Source organism: Heptranchias perlo, chromosome 5 (assembly GCF_035084215.1).
Source record: "Heptranchias perlo isolate sHepPer1 chromosome 5, sHepPer1.hap1, whole genome shotgun sequence".
Classification (NCBI taxonomy): domain Eukaryota; kingdom Metazoa; phylum Chordata; class Chondrichthyes; order Hexanchiformes; family Hexanchidae; genus Heptranchias; species Heptranchias perlo.
The window spans coordinates 127,373,896-127,395,278 of NC_090329.1; the positions used below are offsets into that span (position 1 = coordinate 127,373,896).

Sequence of the window (21,383 nt, forward strand, 5' to 3'; positions counted from 1 at the left end):
GAGTGGGAGGGTACATAATCCCAGTGTCACTGTTAGTGTAGGGGTAAGTAGAAGGCCTGCGACCCACTCTTCCAGGTGTCTGGCCTTTAGCGTCAGGGTAAGTACAAGGAATGTGGTGGTTCACATGCAGGTGTCAGCCCTTTCGTATCGAGGTAAGCATGAAGAATCACCCCCATGTTAATCCTCATCAACCTTTTTTTATGTTCATTTTAAAAGGGCAGATTTGCTGTGATGTGGGGCAAGAATGCCAATCTCAACATTCAGTGGGTCAGAACCTCATGTTCAATGTACTTTGTCATTGTCTTCTCCCATCCCCTTTTTTTAAATACAAGCAACCTCTGGCTTCAATGTGTTCCCCACCCCCCCATAGAACTGATCAACTCCGTAAAAGGCTGTGAATTAGAATGTGTAGGATGTGTATGCCATAATTCCATGCTGTAGAACTCAGTTGTTCCCCAGGTCTTAACTGGAATGCCTTGGTTTTTTTTTAAAAGTGAGTGACGATAGTTTATTTAAATCGTATTATTGATCTGACACCTCCTCCCACATTGTCGAGACTGGAACCTGAATCCTGATTCCAAACATGGAGCCTTTAGATAGCATGAGTTTAGCATCATCTCACTGCAACCCGTATTTTACTTTCCAAAAGTTTTAGAATAGATTCTGCAGCTGGAAATTGCTGAGTGAGCATTCAGCAAAATCTTAACTTTTCCCAAAATAAAGCCATCCAAGTTCATATAAGGGCTCCCAAAGGTGTACTGATTTTAAAACTAATTGTTTTAGATTGTGTGCAGGAAAATGGATTGTAAAGAGCATTAAAGGTGAAGGGAGACAAATCGTGCAACAGAGTATAAATGCTCAGCCGGTCCAGTCATAATGGTTTTACAGCAAGTCAGGCTGCAAACTGCACATTGCTCTCTAAAACAGTACTTGTTTCTATTCCAGCCTGGACCTGTTTTTTCGTTGGCTGTTTGACAAGAAGTTTCTGGAAGAAGCCACTGTTCGATTTGAGTGAGTATCTGACGATAAACCACCTCCATATTAGTGACTCATCCTGTTGGTTCACTCTTTCCTCTTGCCACTTTTTTCCACCGCCCGCCCCTCTTAGTGTATACACAGACACAAGTAAGGAAGATGGAATTTGAGAGAGATGCTAGTAGATAGGTGAAAGCAGAATGAGGGGACCTGCCTGTGACCTTCTACGCACTGGGTTCAACAGCCAGGGTAGAGAAAATCAGGAGGAGCCATCACCTCTCGATGACAACGAAAATAAATGCGCGTTCATGAGGCGGTGCAGAGAAGAGCTGAAGGAAATAAGTTACGTGGAACAATTAGACTAGCTCAAACTCCGCAGTTACGATGTTCGTTATGAGCGGGAACTTTATTGAGAATATGAAATGATAGGGTAAACCCAGATTATTACTGAAGAGTAAGCCAGGAGTAGAATTTAAATTGGTGAAAAGTATGTTTAAAACAGATATTAGGGAGAGCTCCTTTACTCAGATCTTTAGAGTAATCCCTCAGGTGGGCCAGTATAAAGAAAAGAACAAACTTGCATTTATATGACGTCCCAAAGCACTTTATAGCCAATGAAGTACTTTTGAAGTGTAGACAGAAACAGTTAGGGGCATTGGAGCTGTAGCTGGATGATGCAGTGGGAGACTAACTTCATTGGCCCTTCTCTCTTCCTCGGCTTTTTATGTATTTCATGTTTCTCCGGGATATCTAGCAGCTGTTAGTGTTTGGGGAGTCGGGGGAGGCGTACTTGGAGCATGTTGCCCAAGGCCTGATCTTCACCCCTCACCTACCGCCCACTGTCAGAGCAGCAGAGGCCTCAGTAGATCACCTGCCCAGCTCCATGGTTGATGTAATGGTGCCTGCAGACCTGCAAAGGGAACAAAATAAAAACATTCCGTATCATCTTTAGTTGAAATGTTTTCATGTATCTGCAACTCATGAAACCCTGGATGCTGATGTCTGAAAAATGGAACTGTCGGGCCTCGTCCTGAAGAGACACGAGTGGTGTTTGTGTGTATATTAGATGTTCCAGTGAGCCCTAAAGGTGCCAAAGACCCTTTCATTGCATTTACATGCTCTGTCCTCCCTTCGGACCACTGAATGTTTGGTCTACCTTCTGGGTTGCTATTATACCATCATTACATTGGCAAAGCAGTTATATTCTATTAATAAAGCTAATTGAAATGTTATGGCATTGCTGGGATTTACAACAACAGCAGTGTCTTACAGTAATAATCTGCACCTAGCAATGACATTAACCAGAATCTGATCTCACAAGACGTGATGTACAGCAACTACCTGAAAATGACCAGAATCGTAATCAGCAGCACTAATACTGAGTAATGGGTTAGAGACTCATTACATTGAGAATAATGAGGGCAGGGTGGAAGAGTTAGAAGCAAATAGTCTTATCAAAGGGTTCAAATGACATGAACCTCAAGAACAGAGTTTGATCTGTTTCATTGTATTCCCCTCCCCTCCCCACCAACCATGTTTTCTGCCTGTTTTTTTGCTTCTCTTCCCCAATCCTGCAGAACATTACCTGGGTGTCAGCAACCGTCTAGTTCTTCACCAAGTGACCTTCCTGGTTTGTGTAGCTCGATCCTATACCAGGCAGTGCAGGGCTCGCTAAGGCGGTTCATTCTGTTAAATATGAAGCATGCGTTGTACTGTGCTGCCATCTGTGAGTGATGTTTTCTTCCTCACACACGCACACCTCTGCAGGGGTGAGTGTCCTGGCGGGCACTGTTCAGATGTTCAGTTGATGTGCAGTTATGTCCTTAGTGAAACGATTAAATTGTGGAACAGTTGGAAGGTGACCCGATTTTAACCTAACAGTGGGTTATTGGGAGCAGTTGGCATTGTTGGTTTGGGGCTAACTGTATACGAGCAGTGCATATAAATATATCTGCCTATTCAATGCATCCCTAAAGTGCGCACAAACAACTTTGTGTATTGTATATCGGCTTTCATAACTCACCCTAAAGTTGGTGCGAAGAGCTGAACATTATATATTCGCCTTCATAACTCAAGCCTCCGTACCAGTAAATCATTATTCACTGTTTGGTATCTTTGTTCTGTGCGCAATGCCCTCTAGTGGGCTTTATAAAGGTTACTGTTCTCAAAGGTGCAGCAAATCGCAGCTGAGAGTTTGAAAGAAGTCATTGGATTTTATTAATCTGCATTGATTTTATAAAGAAGCTTAAGCATTTGCTTCTGAGATTCATGACCGTTACTGTAATCTTGGGGTTATTCCCGACTTCTGTGGATATGGTCTGAGTGTTTGACCGAGTGAATGAGAGGAATTACTGAATAACCTCTTCATTTTACAAGAACCCACCCTTGCTCCATTTCCTTTCTCTGACCAGCTTCTACTGTAAAGGAGCTCTATGCCACGAATACACTCAATTAACATTGTTTTTGATATAGATGTTCAAACACCAACCTGCTGTGGTCTGGAGGGGTGAGATCCAGCTTTAATGTCCCACAAATGCACTCAACTGAAGTTGGGAATACATTTCAAGGGACATTGCAACGAAGGACCAGTTCAGTTTGCTCCTACTCCATTGTCAATGCAAGAGCACGTTCATCGGGACCATCACTATATACAATCCCATAAAATGAGTTTTCTAATTATTTAAAAGCGGTGATCTTCAACTCTTTTCCGGTTCCTTATTGCGTTAATTTCTACAACTTCTTTTCTGTTTTAGGTGTGTCTTTCTCCCTGATAATGGCGCTTTTTTTGTGAACTATGTGATTGCTTCTGCGTTCATTGGAAATGCTATGGATCTGCTACGCATCCCAGGCCTGCTGATGTACATGATCCGCCTATCCTTAGCCAAGTCAGCGGCGGAGAGGAAAAACGTCAAGCGTGTAGGTTTCATTGTTTTATCTATCTTTCTCCTGGTATACCAGCCCTGTATTGTTTCTCATAACGAAAGGTTAGAACTCTTTTGAAAGCCCATGTTTGAAGTTATTTTCTCTCCCAGTTCTCTGATTATGACATACATATCATACTCCCAGTTGAAAGAGTGGGCAGGCAGACTTTCAGTGCTGCTTTGTAATTGCCAATTAAGGTTGTGGATCAGTAGATCCATCGCTGGGAGCTAGAGTTCATCCCATGGCAGCTCCGGATAACCCTGCAGACAGAACTGGTCAGGTGTGGCCTGGCTGGGCAAGCAGCTTACCAGTGGTCTGTGCTGGGGAGCTGCATGATTTTAGATGGTTAACCTCAAGCAATCCCTCTACTCATGCTTGGAGTTCCTTAGGCCTGGGTCTTTGCCAACTTGTACCTAAGCTCTGGACTTTAAGTGAAGTGCCCCCATACAAGGGGAGAGAGTGCGCACTCTATCAGGCAACCAGAAGCTCTTAACTGTGTTGATTCTCAGTAGCTTGGTTTGGAGATTCTTAAACGTGGTAATGAGACTCAGCTAGCCAAGAAAAAAAAACTTACTGTTAAGTTCTGTGTATTTTTGTGTTCGTCCCTGTTCTTCTCTTCCCTCCCCCCACCCCCACCCCCACCATTGCATTTGCCCGAAAGCAGGAACTTTCCTTGTGTTGAATCGTTTGAATGCCCCTCCTGCCTTGAATTGATACTCTTGACATACTACACAGGCAGCCCACTTATTTGGGGTTTATCATTGCAATCTACTGAAGCTACTGTCATATCACAATCGATTCATTAGTCTGGTAACTGGTATTAAAATCCTGAATCTGAAGCATGACCGGCACGGACACAATGGTTCCGAATGGCGGCCTCCTGTGCCGTGACTTTCTATGATTCATGGAGATTTCAAAGAGCTGTGCAGAATGAACCTCAACGGGCTGAACAAATGTAATTAGAATTATTGAGTATCTTCTAGCAATTCTGTTCATGTTGTGTGCTAACTCATAAGTTTGTGAATACCCTCTTTCCCCCCCCCCCCCACCCCTCCCAACAATGTGCTTTAAACCCAACATTTTCCATAAGAGCCATCCTGTGGCATCCATGAATCTAGTGTTAAATTTGTGGCCTGTTTCGTGCCTCAGACTTGTGTGCACTAGGAGCTGGGCTGAGACTCTGCAAGGGAGAGATTTTCATCTGGTCAGTCTGGCCTGGATTTGAACCCAAGTCCCAGAGGTGTTGGGGCAGTATGCAAACCTGCTGCCCTGTTCAGCCCCATAGATGAACAGACAATATTCTAACCCACTGCCCCATTTTGTTGCAGAAGTGTCAGGCCTGTGTGGTAACCCATTGCCCCCCTCAGCCCCAGCGATGGCAGGACAGTATGCTAACCCACTGCGTCGCCCAGTCACCCCTCTTTTTTTGTCCACTATAAACCAGGTATTAAGTGGTCAGCATTAGTTCTTACTGGTAGTTGTGATTTTCTCGCAAGCGTGGCCCTCTGTATATAACCACTAGGCAGAGTCTTGTCTTAAAACCTTAAAGGGATTACAAAGTGGGCTCTTTACTAAGGGTCATACGAGTGAGATGGTTCTCTACTCGTATGTGTTTAGTCTCCAAACCAGCGCAGCCTTTTTGGCAGCTGTTTTTACATTTAAAAGCTGCTGCCAACAGCAGTGCAAGGTTCTTTCACCACAGGCTGCATTTCTCTAGCACTGCTCTTCTGAAATGAACTCTGTTTGTACCTGGGGGTTGTAAGCTTCTGCCAATGCAGACTGATAAATACCCACTTGCAAATGCCGCTAGTTACAGTACCTCCAAAAGCAGAGGGTGATCTGGCTGCCTGTCCACATTGGAGCCAACATCTGACCTCAGAGCATGGGATTGCGTCTGATTTTTGCCAAGTCATTGAGCTGTATGCCTTGCCCTCGTCACCTGAGTAAATGCAGAGTGGAGGCCAGATAACTTTACACAGTTCAGGAGTCCTACTCCTAGCTCCTAGTTCAATCTACTCTTGTGTGCCTGCTAATGGTTGAGATTCAGAGGCATGCTGAAGCATTTCATCCAGCTGCTATAGCACTCATAGTTAGCTAACTGCTTGGCAGGAAAAATAGATGTAAATCTTAATCTTCAATTTAAAATGGGAGTACCCACGGTATAGCTGAATATTGCACACCAGACTGTCCCCCAGGTTTGATCCCTGCACTGTGCTACAATTTACCTTTGTGCCTCGGGGGTGAGCAGAGTTAAAATTTGAATGGGTTCTTACTCCTGATCACTGTTCTGCTGGAAAGTATACAAGGGTGGGTGTCTGGTGAGAACAGGACTGGGTTGAGCTAATGTGCCACGCAAGGGTGAGTCATCTGCCAACAATGTCTGGACGCATCCATGAAGAATGTGAGGTATTTGAGTGTGACTGGTGACTTGTACGTTAGAACAAGCGATGGTCTTCAGGACAGGGTAAAGAAAACTGTCCAAAAAAAATTAAGGGAACAATATTAACAAAAATTTAAAGTAGCCATTTCCTCAGTTGATATAAAGTGTTACAGTCCTAATGCTGTGTTTTATTTGATCAATTGAGGGCTTTTTCTGCCCCTTTCACAAATGTACTCTTCATCCTAATGATGCTGATATATTCTCTGGCCCATCTTCATCCAGGTCCTCACTATTGTCTGGATCTTGTTTATAGTGCAGTTTCGCTCTCTAAGCACTGTCAGGGCCCACAACGCGCTCTTGCCGATCTTGCCGTCCTGAGACTAGCCCAGGAAACCTCATCCTGTTCATTGCTCGCAATCCTTAGGAAGTGAGAAAGAAAGGAAGGAAATGGAGAGCAAACAACAGGAGGAAGTGAAAGAGAAAGAGAAAAGGAAAGAAAAGATGAGTAAAATGGAGGAAAAGATGAGAACAGGTGACAGGGGAAAATAGATGTTTGGAAGCAGACTTGGATTCACAAGAAAGAAATGGAAGAGGCAGAAACAGGTAAAGTGATGTCAGCAGGCAGTCTGAACACATCTGGTACGTTGGTTATATTATGTAGTTTGCGCCAACACACGTAAAACTCAGTACAAAGTTAGACCAATTGGATTAGTATTGGACTAATGTTCTCCAGTGCTGTTTCTTTACAGCCATTGCTTTGGGAGTGTGAAGGTACTGCACAGCTCCTCCTAATAGTTTAAGAATTGTTTAGTGCAGTCTAGTTCCATATAAGGGAATGGAACACTTTCCACCTTTTTTTACAGTGGCAGCACTGAGCACTCCTAGATCGGGTATGGCAAGTAGAATTTCCTTTACTCTTTTTTTAACCTTTCTCCACCTCTTCCCCCCCACAACGATATGCCTTGCCTTAACTAACTAGTTTTCAAACTTTTCTCTGGGGTTGACCACCTGAAAATATTGAAGTGCTGTCAGGGACCCCTTTGCCAGCTACCCAAAGGAAATATGGAACAATAGAAATCTGGTCATCTCAGATACTCCTTGAATTTCCTTCGTGGAAAACGCCCCCACCCCTACCTTCCACAAGCTCCAGCAACCCCAGTTTGAAAGCCTATGCTTTAACCCCATTTACCCCTTTCCTTACAACAGCTGGTGTCTTAAGAGAAGACTAGCTCTTGGCCAGTATCTTTTGGCTTCCTCTGCTGAGCACTACCCTCTAGATTCAGGCATATTCCTGAAAGAGAGAGCAGAAATGTGCATTTTAAAGAGAACCAAGTTAAATCCGCTAAGCATTTTTGCTGCAATCTATTACAAAGCACTGTTCTAAAGAACTGCAACTTAAATGTTTTAAAAGTTCAAAATGTTCTGCTGAGGATTTATGATCTGGAATGCACTGCCTGAAAGAGAGGTGGAAGCAGATTCAATAATAACTTTCAAAAGGGAATTGGATAAATACTTGAAGGGGAAAGAGCAGGGGAGTGGGACTAATTGGATAGCTCTTGCAAAGAGCTGGCACAGGCACGATGGGCCGAATGGCCGCCTTCTGTGCTGTGGCATTCTATTATCTGTGATTTCTTACTAACTTGTATTTTGAGTGATGTTGATATTGGCAAATGAAATATTTCCATTTCAGACATCCAGTGTTAGCATCAAACAATCCCAAGTTGTTAATAGCAGAGTAATGCTCGTTCGTGTCCATCTGAACAGTCTACTTCAGCCCCAGAAGAATGACCTCTAGTTGAACCACAGTAATATTTTTGCATTTCACACACCTATGATCTTCTCACCTCTAGAGTTAGATTGCCGGTTTAGTGCCATGTTAAAGGGCTGATTATTGTTGTCGGACCATCTGTGCCCATTAGGACCCTTGGAGCCAACTGAGAGAGGCTACTACATTCCATTGGTCTGGGCTGTATCTGTGCCAGAGGTCCAGGCGTGAAAAGACCGCGTATAACCCATTGCATCACCCTGTTCTCATTCACTAGTTTTTTTTAATGTAGAATAATATTATTGTTAGTGAACTGGCTTGTAGGAGTTAGAGCCCAATGATGTGAGCTAACTGAATTAAGTTGCACACATAGAAATGAGAGAATTGAAGCCTCCCCCTACTTAATTACTGTCTTTGTTGATCTTTAAGCTTCCTCCCACCATCAAGTCAGTCTCTTCAGTTTATAATCAAACATTTCTGCTGAGATTTGCAATTTGGTTTGACTTGTGCCTGTTTGTTACTCTATTTTGCTAGCATCAAGCGTACGAGTTTCAGTTTGGAGCAGCCTATGGGTGGATGATGTGTGTCTTCACTGTCGTCATGACCTACAGCATCACATGTCCCATTATAGTTCCATTTGGTGAGTATTTGGGTTGTTAGCAAGTTGAATGGTTATCCCAGATGTGCCGTCCATTCCTTAAATGTCGGTGGCTTAACATAGATGCAGTGCCCCTCCCGTCGTCTGAGAGACATCCCAAATGCAATGCCCCTCCATCTTGGTGGGTGGGTTGTCCCAGGTGCAATGCCCCTCCCCATCAGCAATTGGTGAGTTTTGAGATTAGATGGAAAAATGTTCCTCAAGATAGTGGATATGTGGAACAAGATAACACAAAAATGTAGTCAAGAAAGGAGATGGGAATTATAGAGATAGCAATGCATCTGGATGCCCTTTCCCCTTGGGTTGGGAGTATGTGATCCTGATGCTAAGCCCTCCCAGCTGAATTCGCTGTGTTGATTTTCACATGGAACAACAGTGACCTCTTCTGAAAGCTGACCACTCTACAATCAATGCAGTGTACTATTTTCTTTTACACAACTTAATGATCCTTAGTATTTTCCATGGTATTCGTTGGCTATGTCATGTTTAACTGCAAGTAAAAGTACTTTCCAGTTATTGGTTTACAGCTAATCAAAACATCCCTTGAGGGAGTGAAAATTGAACCATAATAAATGTATTGGTTACAGTGCATTAGCATTCCTTTTTAATTAAAAGGTTTTTATGGTGCTGGCAAAGGATTAACCAGCAGTGGCTGCTTAGCGAAGCATTATCCTTGTACAATTGTTTTTTGTTAAATGAATAACTTCTGAGCTTCCCTGAAGGCTTAGTGGTTATGTGCACCACATGGCCTGGCACTGAGCTATGCAGACTAGGAAGGTCCCTGGTTCGCCTTGTGCTGGGTTAGCTGACCTCAGCCGAGGCAACAGGAGGGATGCTACAATTGGGCTCAGCATTCCTTGGCTAGGGAGCGAAGAGCTGGGCAGGATTCCCTCTCCTGTTTGCTTTCCAGTGACCCCTTCTGGAAAATGTGCAGGTGAGGAGAGGATCGTGCCCAGTTGCAGTGCCCTCCCCGATTGACTCCCTTGCTGACACTTGTCCATGCTGACACAAGAAGAATGACCATTTATGTGGAGGTACCAGAGTGCTACCAGGAAGTCAGCATCTTCCTGGCAGGAGATGAGAAAGTTGTGGAAGGTAGGTCAGAATTCTCTGCTGGATGACTGAATGTAAAAATCTCCCTAGAAACTTGATAATCCTCATCGCAAGCACATTGAAATTATTCACCCCTCCAGGCAAAGGGACATTGATTCACAAATAAATTTGGCACTTAATGCCTGTCACCATCTATACTGATGGATGCTGCATTTTAAAAATTGCCCACAATAAACGTCTGTGTGTGTGTGTGTGTGTGTGTGTGTGTGTGTTTGTGTAATGTTGCACAAATATGGCATTCTTTGTTACAGATGCAAAACAATTTTTTTTTAAGAGAGCCAGTTATATTATTGCTGGGTACTGATGACCTGGAGTCTGAAATTTACAAGTACTTTCCAATCTATAAAGTTCTCTCTCTAATTTAAATTCTGATTCAGTGAAGCTGTATTAACTTAACTATTAGATTTTGTAGCCTTAACCACCTTAGCAGATTACTGCATTGTAAATTACTTTGGAACTGTCCACCTTTTAGAACCAGAGCCCAGATATTTGTATCAAAAGTAAGGAGTGGACCACATGATTGGGCAGAAATGCAAGATCTGATGCGCAGAAGGTTCAAACTTCCCCATACACCACAAAGCAGCACTATGCACATACACACTTGAGACCTGCCATAGGCACGAGAAGCCAGACTCGCCCATAAATGCACACTCAACCAGACTCCAATGTATGCAAATAGCCAGGCATTCTCTCTTTCCCCTCCCCCAAGCCAATGGCACAGAGAGACCTCATACACACTTTACAACTCCCCAACCACAGACAATTCAAGCTGTTTCCTCTGTGCATCTTCATTGCCATCCTTCTCCTTCTATTCCATGCCACCCCCCCTTCAATCTTCCCTTCCTCCTCTTACCCCTCTCCCTTGAAACTTGTAAATTTGAAGATTCAACCTCAGCTCTTTAAACTTCCCTGGCTGGAGGACTGGTGCAAAAAGGTTGCTCCTTCATTGGTCTAAATTCACCAGTTAGGTAGCAGCCTTTTGTAGTCTGCCAGGACCAGGAAATTTAAAGGGCTGCATCTGAACCGTTTATCCGGCCTCCCCTCCCTCTCGCATAAAGCACACACAGCTGATTCTCAGCTACAGTTAATTCCAGCTCACGATCATAGTTGAAACTGGCACTGTGGGTTTAATATGAGAAGGAGCCCGTGGGCTGCCTGTTAGACAATCCACTGCTGTCAGTAGTCCAAAGTCATAGCCAGTCTGCAATTCACAAGACTCCATCCCTTCTGTGGCTTCAACAGAGTGGCCTGGAGGCAGGGTGACAGTATGGTGACCCAAATTTTGTTTGGTAACACTCCTGTGAAGCGCATTGGGACATTTTACAATGTTAAAGGCACCGTATAAATGCAAGTTGTTGGTGGTGGGTCTCTATGGGGAAAAAATCTTGTGTTTTTAAAAAAAAAAGCCACAGTATTTTTTAAATAAATAATGGAAGAGTGAGTACTTTGTACAGAAAGTACTCCTCCTAGTTATTCCTTCCATTTTAAGGCACACAGTAGCTTTAAAAGTTTGTGGTTGAAAAGTTTATCCCACAATTTCAATTCACAGCAAAGAGTGAAAATTCCCAAAACAAATGGGTTCTCTTCCTGGCAGATTGAATTATCATTAACATTGAGGATATTAGTGAGCTGTATATTAGCACTGTGGGAGAACCTTCACCACACGAACTGCAGCGGTTCAAGAAGGCGGCTCACCACCGCCTTCTCAAGGGCAATTAAGGATGGGCAATAAATGCTGGCCTCACCAGCGACGCCCACATCCCGTGAACAAATTTTAAAAAATTCGACCGATAATGCCCCAGCGCTGAGATTGGGACTTTAGTAAGCTACATTGGTGGGTGTGTAAAATTTTTCACACTTCTCGCTGATTTCTTATGGCGTTGCTCAAGGGAATGCCACAAGTGAAAGAGCCGGGGAGTGGGACTAATCAGATAGCTCTTTCAAAGAGCCAGCACAGGCATGATGGGCTGAATGGCCTCCTTCTATGCTTCTTTGAATTCTGGAGTCTGGAGCATTTTTGTGATGTTTAGCTGCTAACCCGGCCTGACCCCTTAAAGTCAATGCCCAAATAATCCCTGCCAAAAGCCAAGGGATTGGAGGCTGTTTGAAAATGGGGTCAGTCAGAGGTCAATAAATTACTTGCAAGTTCCAGGATGACTTTCCCAGTTTTCTTTTTCTTTTTTTTTTAAAAAGAGCAATGAATATCCATTTGATTTATGAAAAACATCGAGCAGCACAATATTAGATTTCATTCTTGCAAATTTGGGAGTGCCAGCAGAGAGCATTTTGAGGTGTGAAAAGCACTTGGGTGAAGTCTGGGTGATTCTGTAGATCTGTCCCTGCTGGTGGTAGTGATAAGCAGGAAGATTTCTGGCGCATTACCCTCTTCCCCCACCCCCCCACCCCCCCCCCCCCCCCCCCCCACAGAGGGCATTGCTACCAATGCACTAACCTGTTGACAACGAGGTCAAGTAGCTCAAACAAGAACGAGTAAGTCAAAAGGAGGAAGGGTGACTGGAATGAATGTGCCTACTTTGCAAGTGTCAAGTTATTAACCAGCGCTGGGTCTCTCACTCCATTGAATAATTGATGTACTGCTGCTGATTTTGTTTTAACTACTCATAGGATACCCTGTAACTGTACGGTAATTGGCAAAAGAACCAGTGGCGACATGAGGGAATCATTTTTTACGCAGCGAGTTATGATCTGAAATGCACTGTCTGAAAGGGTGGTGGAAGCAGATTCAATAATAACTTTCAACAGGGAATTGGATAAATACTTGGAGGGAAAATTTGCAGGGAAGTGGGACTAATTGGATAGCTCTTTCAAAGAGCTGGCATAGGAACGATGGGCCGAATAGCCTCCTTCTGTGCTGTATCATTCTATGATGTGGAGATGCCGGTGATGGACTGGGGTTGACAATTGTAAACAATTTTACAACACCAAGATATAGTCCAACAATTTTATTTTAAAATTCACAAGCTTTCGGAGGTTTCCTCCTTCCTCAGGTGACATTTCTTGACATTCACCTGAGGAGGGAGGAAGCCTCCGAAAGCTTGTGAATTTTAAAATAAAATTGTTGGACTATAACTTGGTGTTGTAAAATTGTTTACAAGTATCATTCTATGATTCTAACTCCTATTGTGTGTAAGCCATTCATTAATTCAACTTCTGCATCCCTTTCTCTCCTTGTATATTGTCAGGTGGCTCACGTCATTGAAAATAACCAGATCAAGAGAGCAGGAGCCTGTATTGTTTTGTCAACTAACATTTAAAAAAAAATTAAGATCCTTTTTTTTCTTCTTTTCCCCCGTCTTTCTCTTCTTTTTGCCCCACGTGTTTTTTAAAGGATTGATTGTAATATGGAACAGTGATTCCATTAATAGGTTAAAGTTATGAAGAAAGGCTGAAAATAATTGAGGCTTTTTTCATTGGAATAGACGAGGTTAAGGGGTTGGGGGAATCTAATAGAAGTTTGCAAAATTATGAAGGGTTTTTGAGAGTGTGAATAGAGAAAGATCATTTCCACTGGTGGGAAATCAATAAGGTGACTCGGAATTATTGCTAGAAGAACAAAGGGGGAAGTTGGTGGAATTTTATTTTCAGAAAGTTATTGGAACCTTGTGCTTTACCATGAATGGCCATTGAGACAGACACTGTAACATCCTTTAAAAAGCAATTTGCTAAGTATTTGAAAAGGAAGACTGTAAAAGGATACAAGAAAAGGACGGGGAAATGGGATTAGCTGCAGTTTAAAAAGCTAGGACAGACGCACTGGGCCGAAAGGCCTCTTTTTTTTTTTATTACATGAATTCTATGATAAGCTGCACAAATATTGAAGAAACGTTCACTTGGCCTTTCAAACCACAGTAATTATGGGCTATCAAACGCAGGACATCCAGTCCCCCTGCAGCATGCACTGAAATGAAATCCAAGCTTCCCTGATAGCTCAGTGGGCAAAAGTCACTACCCCTTGTGTACTGAGCACTGCTGACCAGAAAGTTCCAGGTTTGATATACAATCTGTGCTGGGTTAACTGAACTCAGCCAGCACCAATAGGGGTGCTGCAGTCGGACTCCCTGCTTTTGAGATTGAGGGGGGAAGATCTGCCAGGATTGTTCCTCCAGAATAGGTCCCCTCTCTGCTCCTGGAATGAGGGAGGGAATAAAAATCGCTCTGGTCAATTATTGGGGCATCTCTCGTGCCACCCTGACTGAGACCAGCTAACTCAGTAGAGAAGGGATTGAACTCAGGAGCTCTGGCCCAGCTTCTCTCTGCCTTAACCATCTATGCCAAAATAACCTTTTTAACAAAGAACAAAGTAGTGCTGAGGCAGAGGTGCTGATGTTCAGAAAGGGTAATCTAACAAGACTCTCCAGTGAAGTTGACTTTGTTTCATAGTTAATTCTCTCCGAAGTACGTGTGTTCGGTATTCGTGCCATCCTTCCCTGTGGGGCCTTTGTTTCACCTGAATAATCAAATGCTGCCAGTATTTTTAGTAAAGTTTGGAGTCGTGGATGCTGAGGTTATTTTTTGGGGGCGGAACCAGAACCCTTTTACCTCAAAAGCATGTCACATCACTTAGCAACAGCTGTGATTGGAGTGGGGGGAGGAGAAAAAAATTAGACTACGTTTTCTGGATGGATGAGCCAAGATGGGTCGACTGGCTTTCCTCCTCCCTAGCTACCTTGTGACCTTGCAGTTTCTAATGGAGTCATAGAAATTACAGCACAGAAGAATCTCATTGGACCTATCACACCTGCCTGGTGCTATCTCTTCTACTGGAGCTATTTACTCAAGTTTCTTTACCCTGTATCTTTTTATATTCTTACTTTTCAAATCCTTACCCAATTCCCTTTTAAATGTTCTTGTCTCTGCTTCATTGCTCACTTATGGTTTAAAAAAATTTGCATCAGCTAATAAAGATGCATAGAACTTGCTTTTATATAGCGCCTTTCATATCCTCAGGACATCAGTGCTTCACAGCCATTTAAATACTTGTGAAATAAAAAACGAAAATGCTGGAGAATCTCAGCAAGTCAGGCAGCACCTGTGGAGAAAGAAAGTTTCTGTTTCTTTCTCCACAGATGCTGCCTGACTTGCTGAGCTTCTCCAGCATTTTTTGTTTTTATTTCAGATTTCCAGCATCCGCAGTATTTTGCTTTTTAAAAACAGTGACTAAACTTCAAAAGTAATGTAGGTTAACGCGGCAGCTAATTTGCACACAGCAAAGTCCCACAAAGAGCAATTAAATAAATGACGAGATAATCTGTTTTAATAGTGTTGGTTGAGGGATAAATGTTGACCAGGGCACCGGGAGAACTACCCTGCTGCTCTTCGAATAGTGGCGTGGGATCTTTTATGTCTACCTGAGACGGAGCTTCGGTTAAACGTCTCCTCTGACAATACAGCACTGCCTCAGTACTGCACTGAAGTGCCGGCCTAGAAGTGCCTGGACAGGGGGGTTGAACCCACAATTTTCTGACTCAAACGCAAGAGTGCTACCACTGAGCCACGGCTAACACTAAATAATCCTGTGTGGAAAACATTACTAACCCTTTGAAGACTAAATATAACGGCCCAGAATTTGCTGGAAAGTCACAGCGAGCTCATGGCTGTTGCAGTTATTAGTGCATAAATTCCCACTAATTTGTGGCGAGGAGGAGATACGCCATGAGTTGCAAATCGCCACAGATTGCTGGACGGCTTCTGCTGCTCTGCCCTTAGCCTTGCAAATACCGGAGCTCACCGTCAACCTCCTCATGAGTGTCAAGAAATTGCTGCATTTGCGCTATAAAAACTATTTAAACTCATGGCAGAAAGTTAGGACCCTGTTAATGGGGTAATTTATGTTTCCAATGGCCTTCCACTTTAAAACCAGTTTTTTTTTATTCGTTCATGGGATCTGGGCGTCGCTGGCAAGGCCAGCATTTATTGCCCATCCCTAATTGCCCTTGAGAAAGTGGTGGTGAGCTGCCTTCTTGAACCACTGCAGTCCGTGTGGTGAAGGTTCTCCCACAGTGCTGTTAGGAAGGGAGTTCCAGGATTTTGACCCAGCGATTATGAAGGAACGGCGATATATTTCCAAGTCGGGATGGTGTGTGACTTGGAGGGGAACGTGCAGGTGGTGGTGTTCACATGTGCCTGCTGCTCTTGTCCTTCTAGATGGTAAAGGTTGTGGGTTTGGGAGGTGCTGTCGAAGAAGCCTTGGTGAGTTGCTGCAGTGCATCCTGTGGATGGTATACACTGCAGACACAGTGCGCCGTTGGTGAAGGGAGTGAATGTTTAGGGTGGTGGATGGGGTGCCAATCAAGCGGGCAGTTTTGTCCTGGATGGTGTCGAGCTTCGAGTATTGTTGGAGCTGCACTGATCCAGGCAAGTGGAGATAATTCCATCACACTCCTGACTTGTGCCTTGTAGATGGTGGAAAGGCTTTGGGGAGTCAGGAGGTGAGTCACTTGCTGCAGAATACCCAGCCTCTGACCTGCTCTTGTAGCCACAGTATTTGTGGCTGGTCCAGTTAAGTTTCTGGTCAGTGGTGACCCCAGGATGTTGGTGGGGGATTCGGCGATGGTAATGCCGTTGAATGTCAAGGGGAGGTGGTTAGACACTCTCTTGTTGGAGATGATCATTGCCTGTTACTTGCCACTTATGAGCCCAAGCCTGGATGTTGTCCAGGTCTTGCTGCATGCAGGCTCGGACTGCTTCATTATTTGAGGGGTTGCGAATGGAACTGAACACTGTGCAATCATCAGTGAACATCCCCATTTCTGACCTTATGATGGAGGGAAGATCATTGATGGAGGGAAGATCATTGATGAAGCAGCTGAAGATGGTTGGGCCTAGGACACTGCCCTGAGGAACTCCTGCAGCAATGTCCTGGGGCTGAGATGATTGGCCTCCAACAATCACTACCATCTTCCTTTGTGCTAGGTATGACTCCAGCCACTGGAGAGTTTTCCCCCTGATCCCCATTGACTTCAATTTTACTAGGGCTCCTTGGTGGTCAAATGCTGCCTTGATGTCAAGAGACATCAAGTTAGTAATTAATAATCATTCGGCATATAAAGCACGCAACCAAGATGCAAGTTAAACTGGGGAGGTCATGGAGGGAAGTAAATCCTTCAGAGGGAAAAAAAAATCGTTAGTGAATACAACTAACAGAACTGAAAGGAAACAAAGAACGGATTGGAAAGTGCTTTACAGGGTGCGAATGTCACTCGCTAGTAACTAGCTGGTAAAGCAAGAAATGTTTCTGACCAGCAGAGAGGAAGATCAGCAAATTTGATTTGTTGTGAATTGCTATTAAATATATAGCTTTCACATGTAAGCAGCAGTTGCCTTCAGTTCCCAAATTTCATGAATTAAAAAACAATCTGAACCCTGGGCAGAAGGCTGTCTTACTAATGTTTGTGTCATGTTCCAAAGGCATGTGATTCAGTGATTACTTAAACAAAGCTTATTGAAATATCAGTTGCCCAGGCTGCCACGTCAGAGCTTTGCTAGCCATTTAAATCCTTAAATCTCATTGGGTAAGGAGGTAAGACTATTGGTCCCGGCGTTCACCCAGATGTCCTGTTGTCCTCGCATGCCGTTGTCAATTCACACTTCCAACAATTCGTGGCACAAAATTAATTGGAGCAAAAATCCAACTTGTGTTTCTCACCGCGAGATGCCCCGCTCTGGCAAATTCTAGGCCAGTGATTCCACCCTCCAAAGTGGCCATTTTGTATCTGGATGAATGCGGTTGGTACATCTCAAGTACTCCATTACTCTTGGATGTCCAGCTGTTTAAATGCCAAATATAAGCAGTGAACTTAGTGCAAGCTTCTTGTAACAGGTAGTGTCAGCTTAGCTCAAGGAAGATGCCCTTTCCCCCCACCCACAGAAGGTTTGGCTGACTTTAAGAGCGAGTTCCCAACTGCCTGTTCAGGTGATCATTGAAGATCCAATGGCACTGCTCAAAGAACAACAGGGACAACCCCAGTGAAGCACTTTTGAGATGTTTTGACATGATGATAAAGGATGTTATACATACAATAATTAGTAATCAGTTAAGTTCAGGCTGGTGGCATAATTAGTCCCCACATTCAATTTTCAAGCTCATGACATAAACAGTAGTGATGCAGACTATTATAATCCCATTTGTGGGTGAGTGAAATTGGACACGTCTCGGTAAATCTATAAAAGGTCGTTCTCTTTTTAATAATCCTTCATTTTTGGATCTCTTTCATTACAGTTCATTTTCTTTTTTGGATTGTGGCTCTTTAAACAAATCCATAGGAATGTTAAGCCTTAATTAAGGTGTCTATAGACTGAACCATTACAGACTCTTCTGTCAGTAGGCAATTAACCATCTTAAACTTTCAGTTGTTTCATGTTCTTAGATTTTTGATTTGTTTACAGTAGCTTAACTTCTAAAACATTTCTGCTTCTCCACTTGTTTCTGTTGCATTCCAGACTCTCTCTCTCTCTCTCTCTCTCTCTCTCTCTCTCTGCCATTGCGGTCTGTGTATGGAGGCCCCATACAATTGCTTTAATGAGATGTAGTCGGTTAGCCTTGGTTTTAGTGACCCACCAGTCATAGGATCAGGAGTAAGCCATTCAGCCCCTTGAGCCTGTTCCGCCATTCTATTAGATCATAACTGATCTGTACCTCAGCTCCACGTACCCGCGTTTGTTCCATATCCTTGTCTTGTAACTATGCTGCAGGTGAGCTGAGCTATCGCAAGGGCTAACTGTTAGTAATTAACTGAAGCATTCCACCACTGCAAGAAGCACCTTTTTATCACCCCAGTTATTTCCCTCCTCCTGAAGGTCCCAATGGTTAGCTTTCCAGTACCTCACCCAAATAGCGATTCTTTTGAGAGTCTGGACATTGTTGGCAAGCTGTTATTTATTTGTTCTTGGGATATGGGCAACACTAGTAAGCAGTAGCTATTGTCCGTCCCTAGTTGTCCTGAAGGGCATTAAGAGTCAACCACATAGGACAGGAGTTGCATGTAGGCCAGATTGGGTAGAAGTGGCAGATTCCCTTCCCTGTAGGTCATTAGTGAACCAGTTGGGTTTTTACAACAATCTGGCAGTTTTCATGGTCATTTTCTGATGCCAGCTCACAAATTACCAGATTTATTGAATTCAGTTTTGCAAGTTTCCACGGTGGGATTAGAGCTCATGACTTCTGGGTTGCTAGTCCAGCAGCATAACCACGAGGCTGTCTGTTTGACAATGACAACTTCACGGCTGAGCTGAATTCTGTCCACGTGAGCTGGCTTTCCAGAAGAGGTCGCTGGATGATGGTGATAAGCAACTATCCTGGTCGGATTTCTCCACTCCACCCCAGCCCACCCTACCCTGTGAGTCCTGAGGCAACTTGTATCATCTAACCAGCTATCTCAGGACAGACCAGAGGTTGAACCTAGGAATTTCCTTATTAGTATGGCTCAGTATCACACTGGGTGGTGCATTTCTAACAGACTCATCAGGATAAGCAAACCAATTCTATGTGGTTCTTCACTCTTCTCAGATAAGACTGACTTAATTTTTTTTTAAGGATAGTTACTCCTAGTATGTATTTCCATTATTTAAACATAATCTTCTTTGTCAGCTTGGCTCAGTGGTAGCACTCTTGACTGAGTCAGAAGGTCATGAATTCAAGTACCAGTCCAGGGACTGGAGCACATAATCTAGGCTCACACTTGAGTGCAGGACTGAAGGAGTGCTGCTTTGTCAAAGGTGTAGTCTTTCAGATGAAACACTAAAACTGAGGTCCCATCTGTCTGTTCGGTTGGCACTATTCAAAGAAGAGCTGGGGAGTTCTCCTGGTACTGGCCGCCCCTTATCCTTCAAACAGCACCACCAAAAACATGAACTGGTCACTTATCTCTCCGCTGTTGCTTTGCACAAATTGGCACCTATGTTTGTTTACAAAACACCAGTGACTGCACTTCAAAAATAATCCAGCACTTTGGGACATCCCAAAGATGTGAAAGGCACTGTATAAATTAAAGTTCTTTTTCGTTCTTCATCTTTTTTAAAGTAGAGAACATAACTGTCATCAACAACAACGTGCATTTGTATAGTGACTTTAACATAGTAAAACATGCCAAGGCGCTTCACAGGAGCGATTATCGATCAAAATTTAATACCAAGCTACATAAGGAGATATTAGGACAGATGACCAAAAACTAAAACCTACCTCTTAGACCAAAAGAGCGTCTTGAAGGAGGAGTGAGGCGGAGAGATTTAGGGAGGGAAATCCAGAGTTGAGGGCCTAGGCAGCTGAAGGCACGGCCGCCAATGGTGGAACGATTAAAATTGGGGATGCGTAGGAGGCAAAAATAGGAGAAGCACAGAGATATTGGATGGTTTTAGGGCTGGAGGAGGTTAGAGATAGGGAGGGGCGAAGCCATGGAGGGATTTGAACACGGATGAGCATTTTAAAATCAAGGCGTTCCCAGACCTGGAGCCAGTGTAGGTCAGTGAGCACAGGGGTGATGGGTGAACGGGACTTGGTGCGAATTAAGATAAGGGCAGCATAGTTTTGGATGAGCTCCAAGCTTATGGAGGGTGGGAGGTCGGCCAGAAGAGCATTGGAATAGTCGAGTCTAGAGGTAACAAAGGCATAGATGAGGGTTTCAATAGCAGATGAGCTGAGGCAGGGGCGGAGACGGGCGATGTTAGAAGTGGAAGTAGGCAGACTTGGTATTGGAGCGGATATGTGGTCGGAAGCTCATCTCAGGGTCAAATAGGACGCCAAGGTTGCGAATGGTCTGGTTCTGGTTCAGCCTCAGACAGTGGCCGGGGAGAGGGTTGGAGTCGGTGGCTAGGGAACGGAGTTTGCAGCAGGGACCAAAGACAATGGCTTCGGTCGTCTCAATATTTAGTTGGAGGAAATTTTTGCTCATCCAGTACTGGATGTCGGACAAGCAGTGTGACAAATCAGACAGTGGAGGGTCGAGAGGGTTGTTGGTGAGGTAGAGCTGGGTGTCGCCGGCATACATGTGGAACTTGACGTGTTTTCGGATGATGTCGCCGAGGGGCAGCATGTAGATGGGAAATAGGAGGAGGCCAAGGACAGACCCTTTGGGGACTCCAGAGGTAACGATGCAGACAAGTGTTTGAGAAAATTATATTTTTGGGATAGGAGAGGGAAAGCAGAGTCCTGCACAATTTTCATTACGTACAGTTGCAGCATATGCCTGCTTGGCTCGGTTGGTAGCATTCTCACTTCCTGAGTAACAGATGTGGGTTCAAGCCCCACCCCCCACCCCAATGCAACAAATTGGCTGGGAGATCAAACCAGAATACTTCCATTTTAAAATGAATCCCATTCAATGTGTTTTTCTACTTGTGTGGGTCTGCCTTTACTCGTTCGTCCCCATAATAAGGGTCTTTTTCTGCATCTCCCTTCCATGCGATGATGACTCTTTTCTCCCCATTTTATTTGGTACGCTCTGTTTTTCCCTCTTCGGTACTTTTTTTCCGTTTCCTGGGAAGTTTGGTACACCCACTGTGTTCCATAATATTCCTTAATTTCCAAGTGCTCCAGAAAGATCCTGGAGACATTT

At 43.9% G+C, this 21,383-nt stretch overlaps 1 protein-coding gene across 4 annotated transcripts in view; it reads left to right on the forward strand.

Annotated features, from left to right (window-relative positions):
* The window catches only part of LOC137322096 (CSC1-like protein 2), a 187,698-nt gene that overhangs the window by 154,180 nt on the left and 12,135 nt on the right, over positions 1-21,383 (forward strand). For all 4 annotated transcript variants that reach the window (XM_067985179.1, XM_067985182.1, XM_067985181.1 and 1 more), the window contains 3 exons: positions 946-1,011; positions 3,729-3,891; positions 8,577-8,682. In XM_067985179.1, the coding sequence (XP_067841280.1) occupies positions 946-1,011; positions 3,729-3,891; positions 8,577-8,682 (335 nt within the window). The remainder of the gene's footprint in view (positions 1-945; positions 1,012-3,728; positions 3,892-8,576; positions 8,683-21,383) is intronic.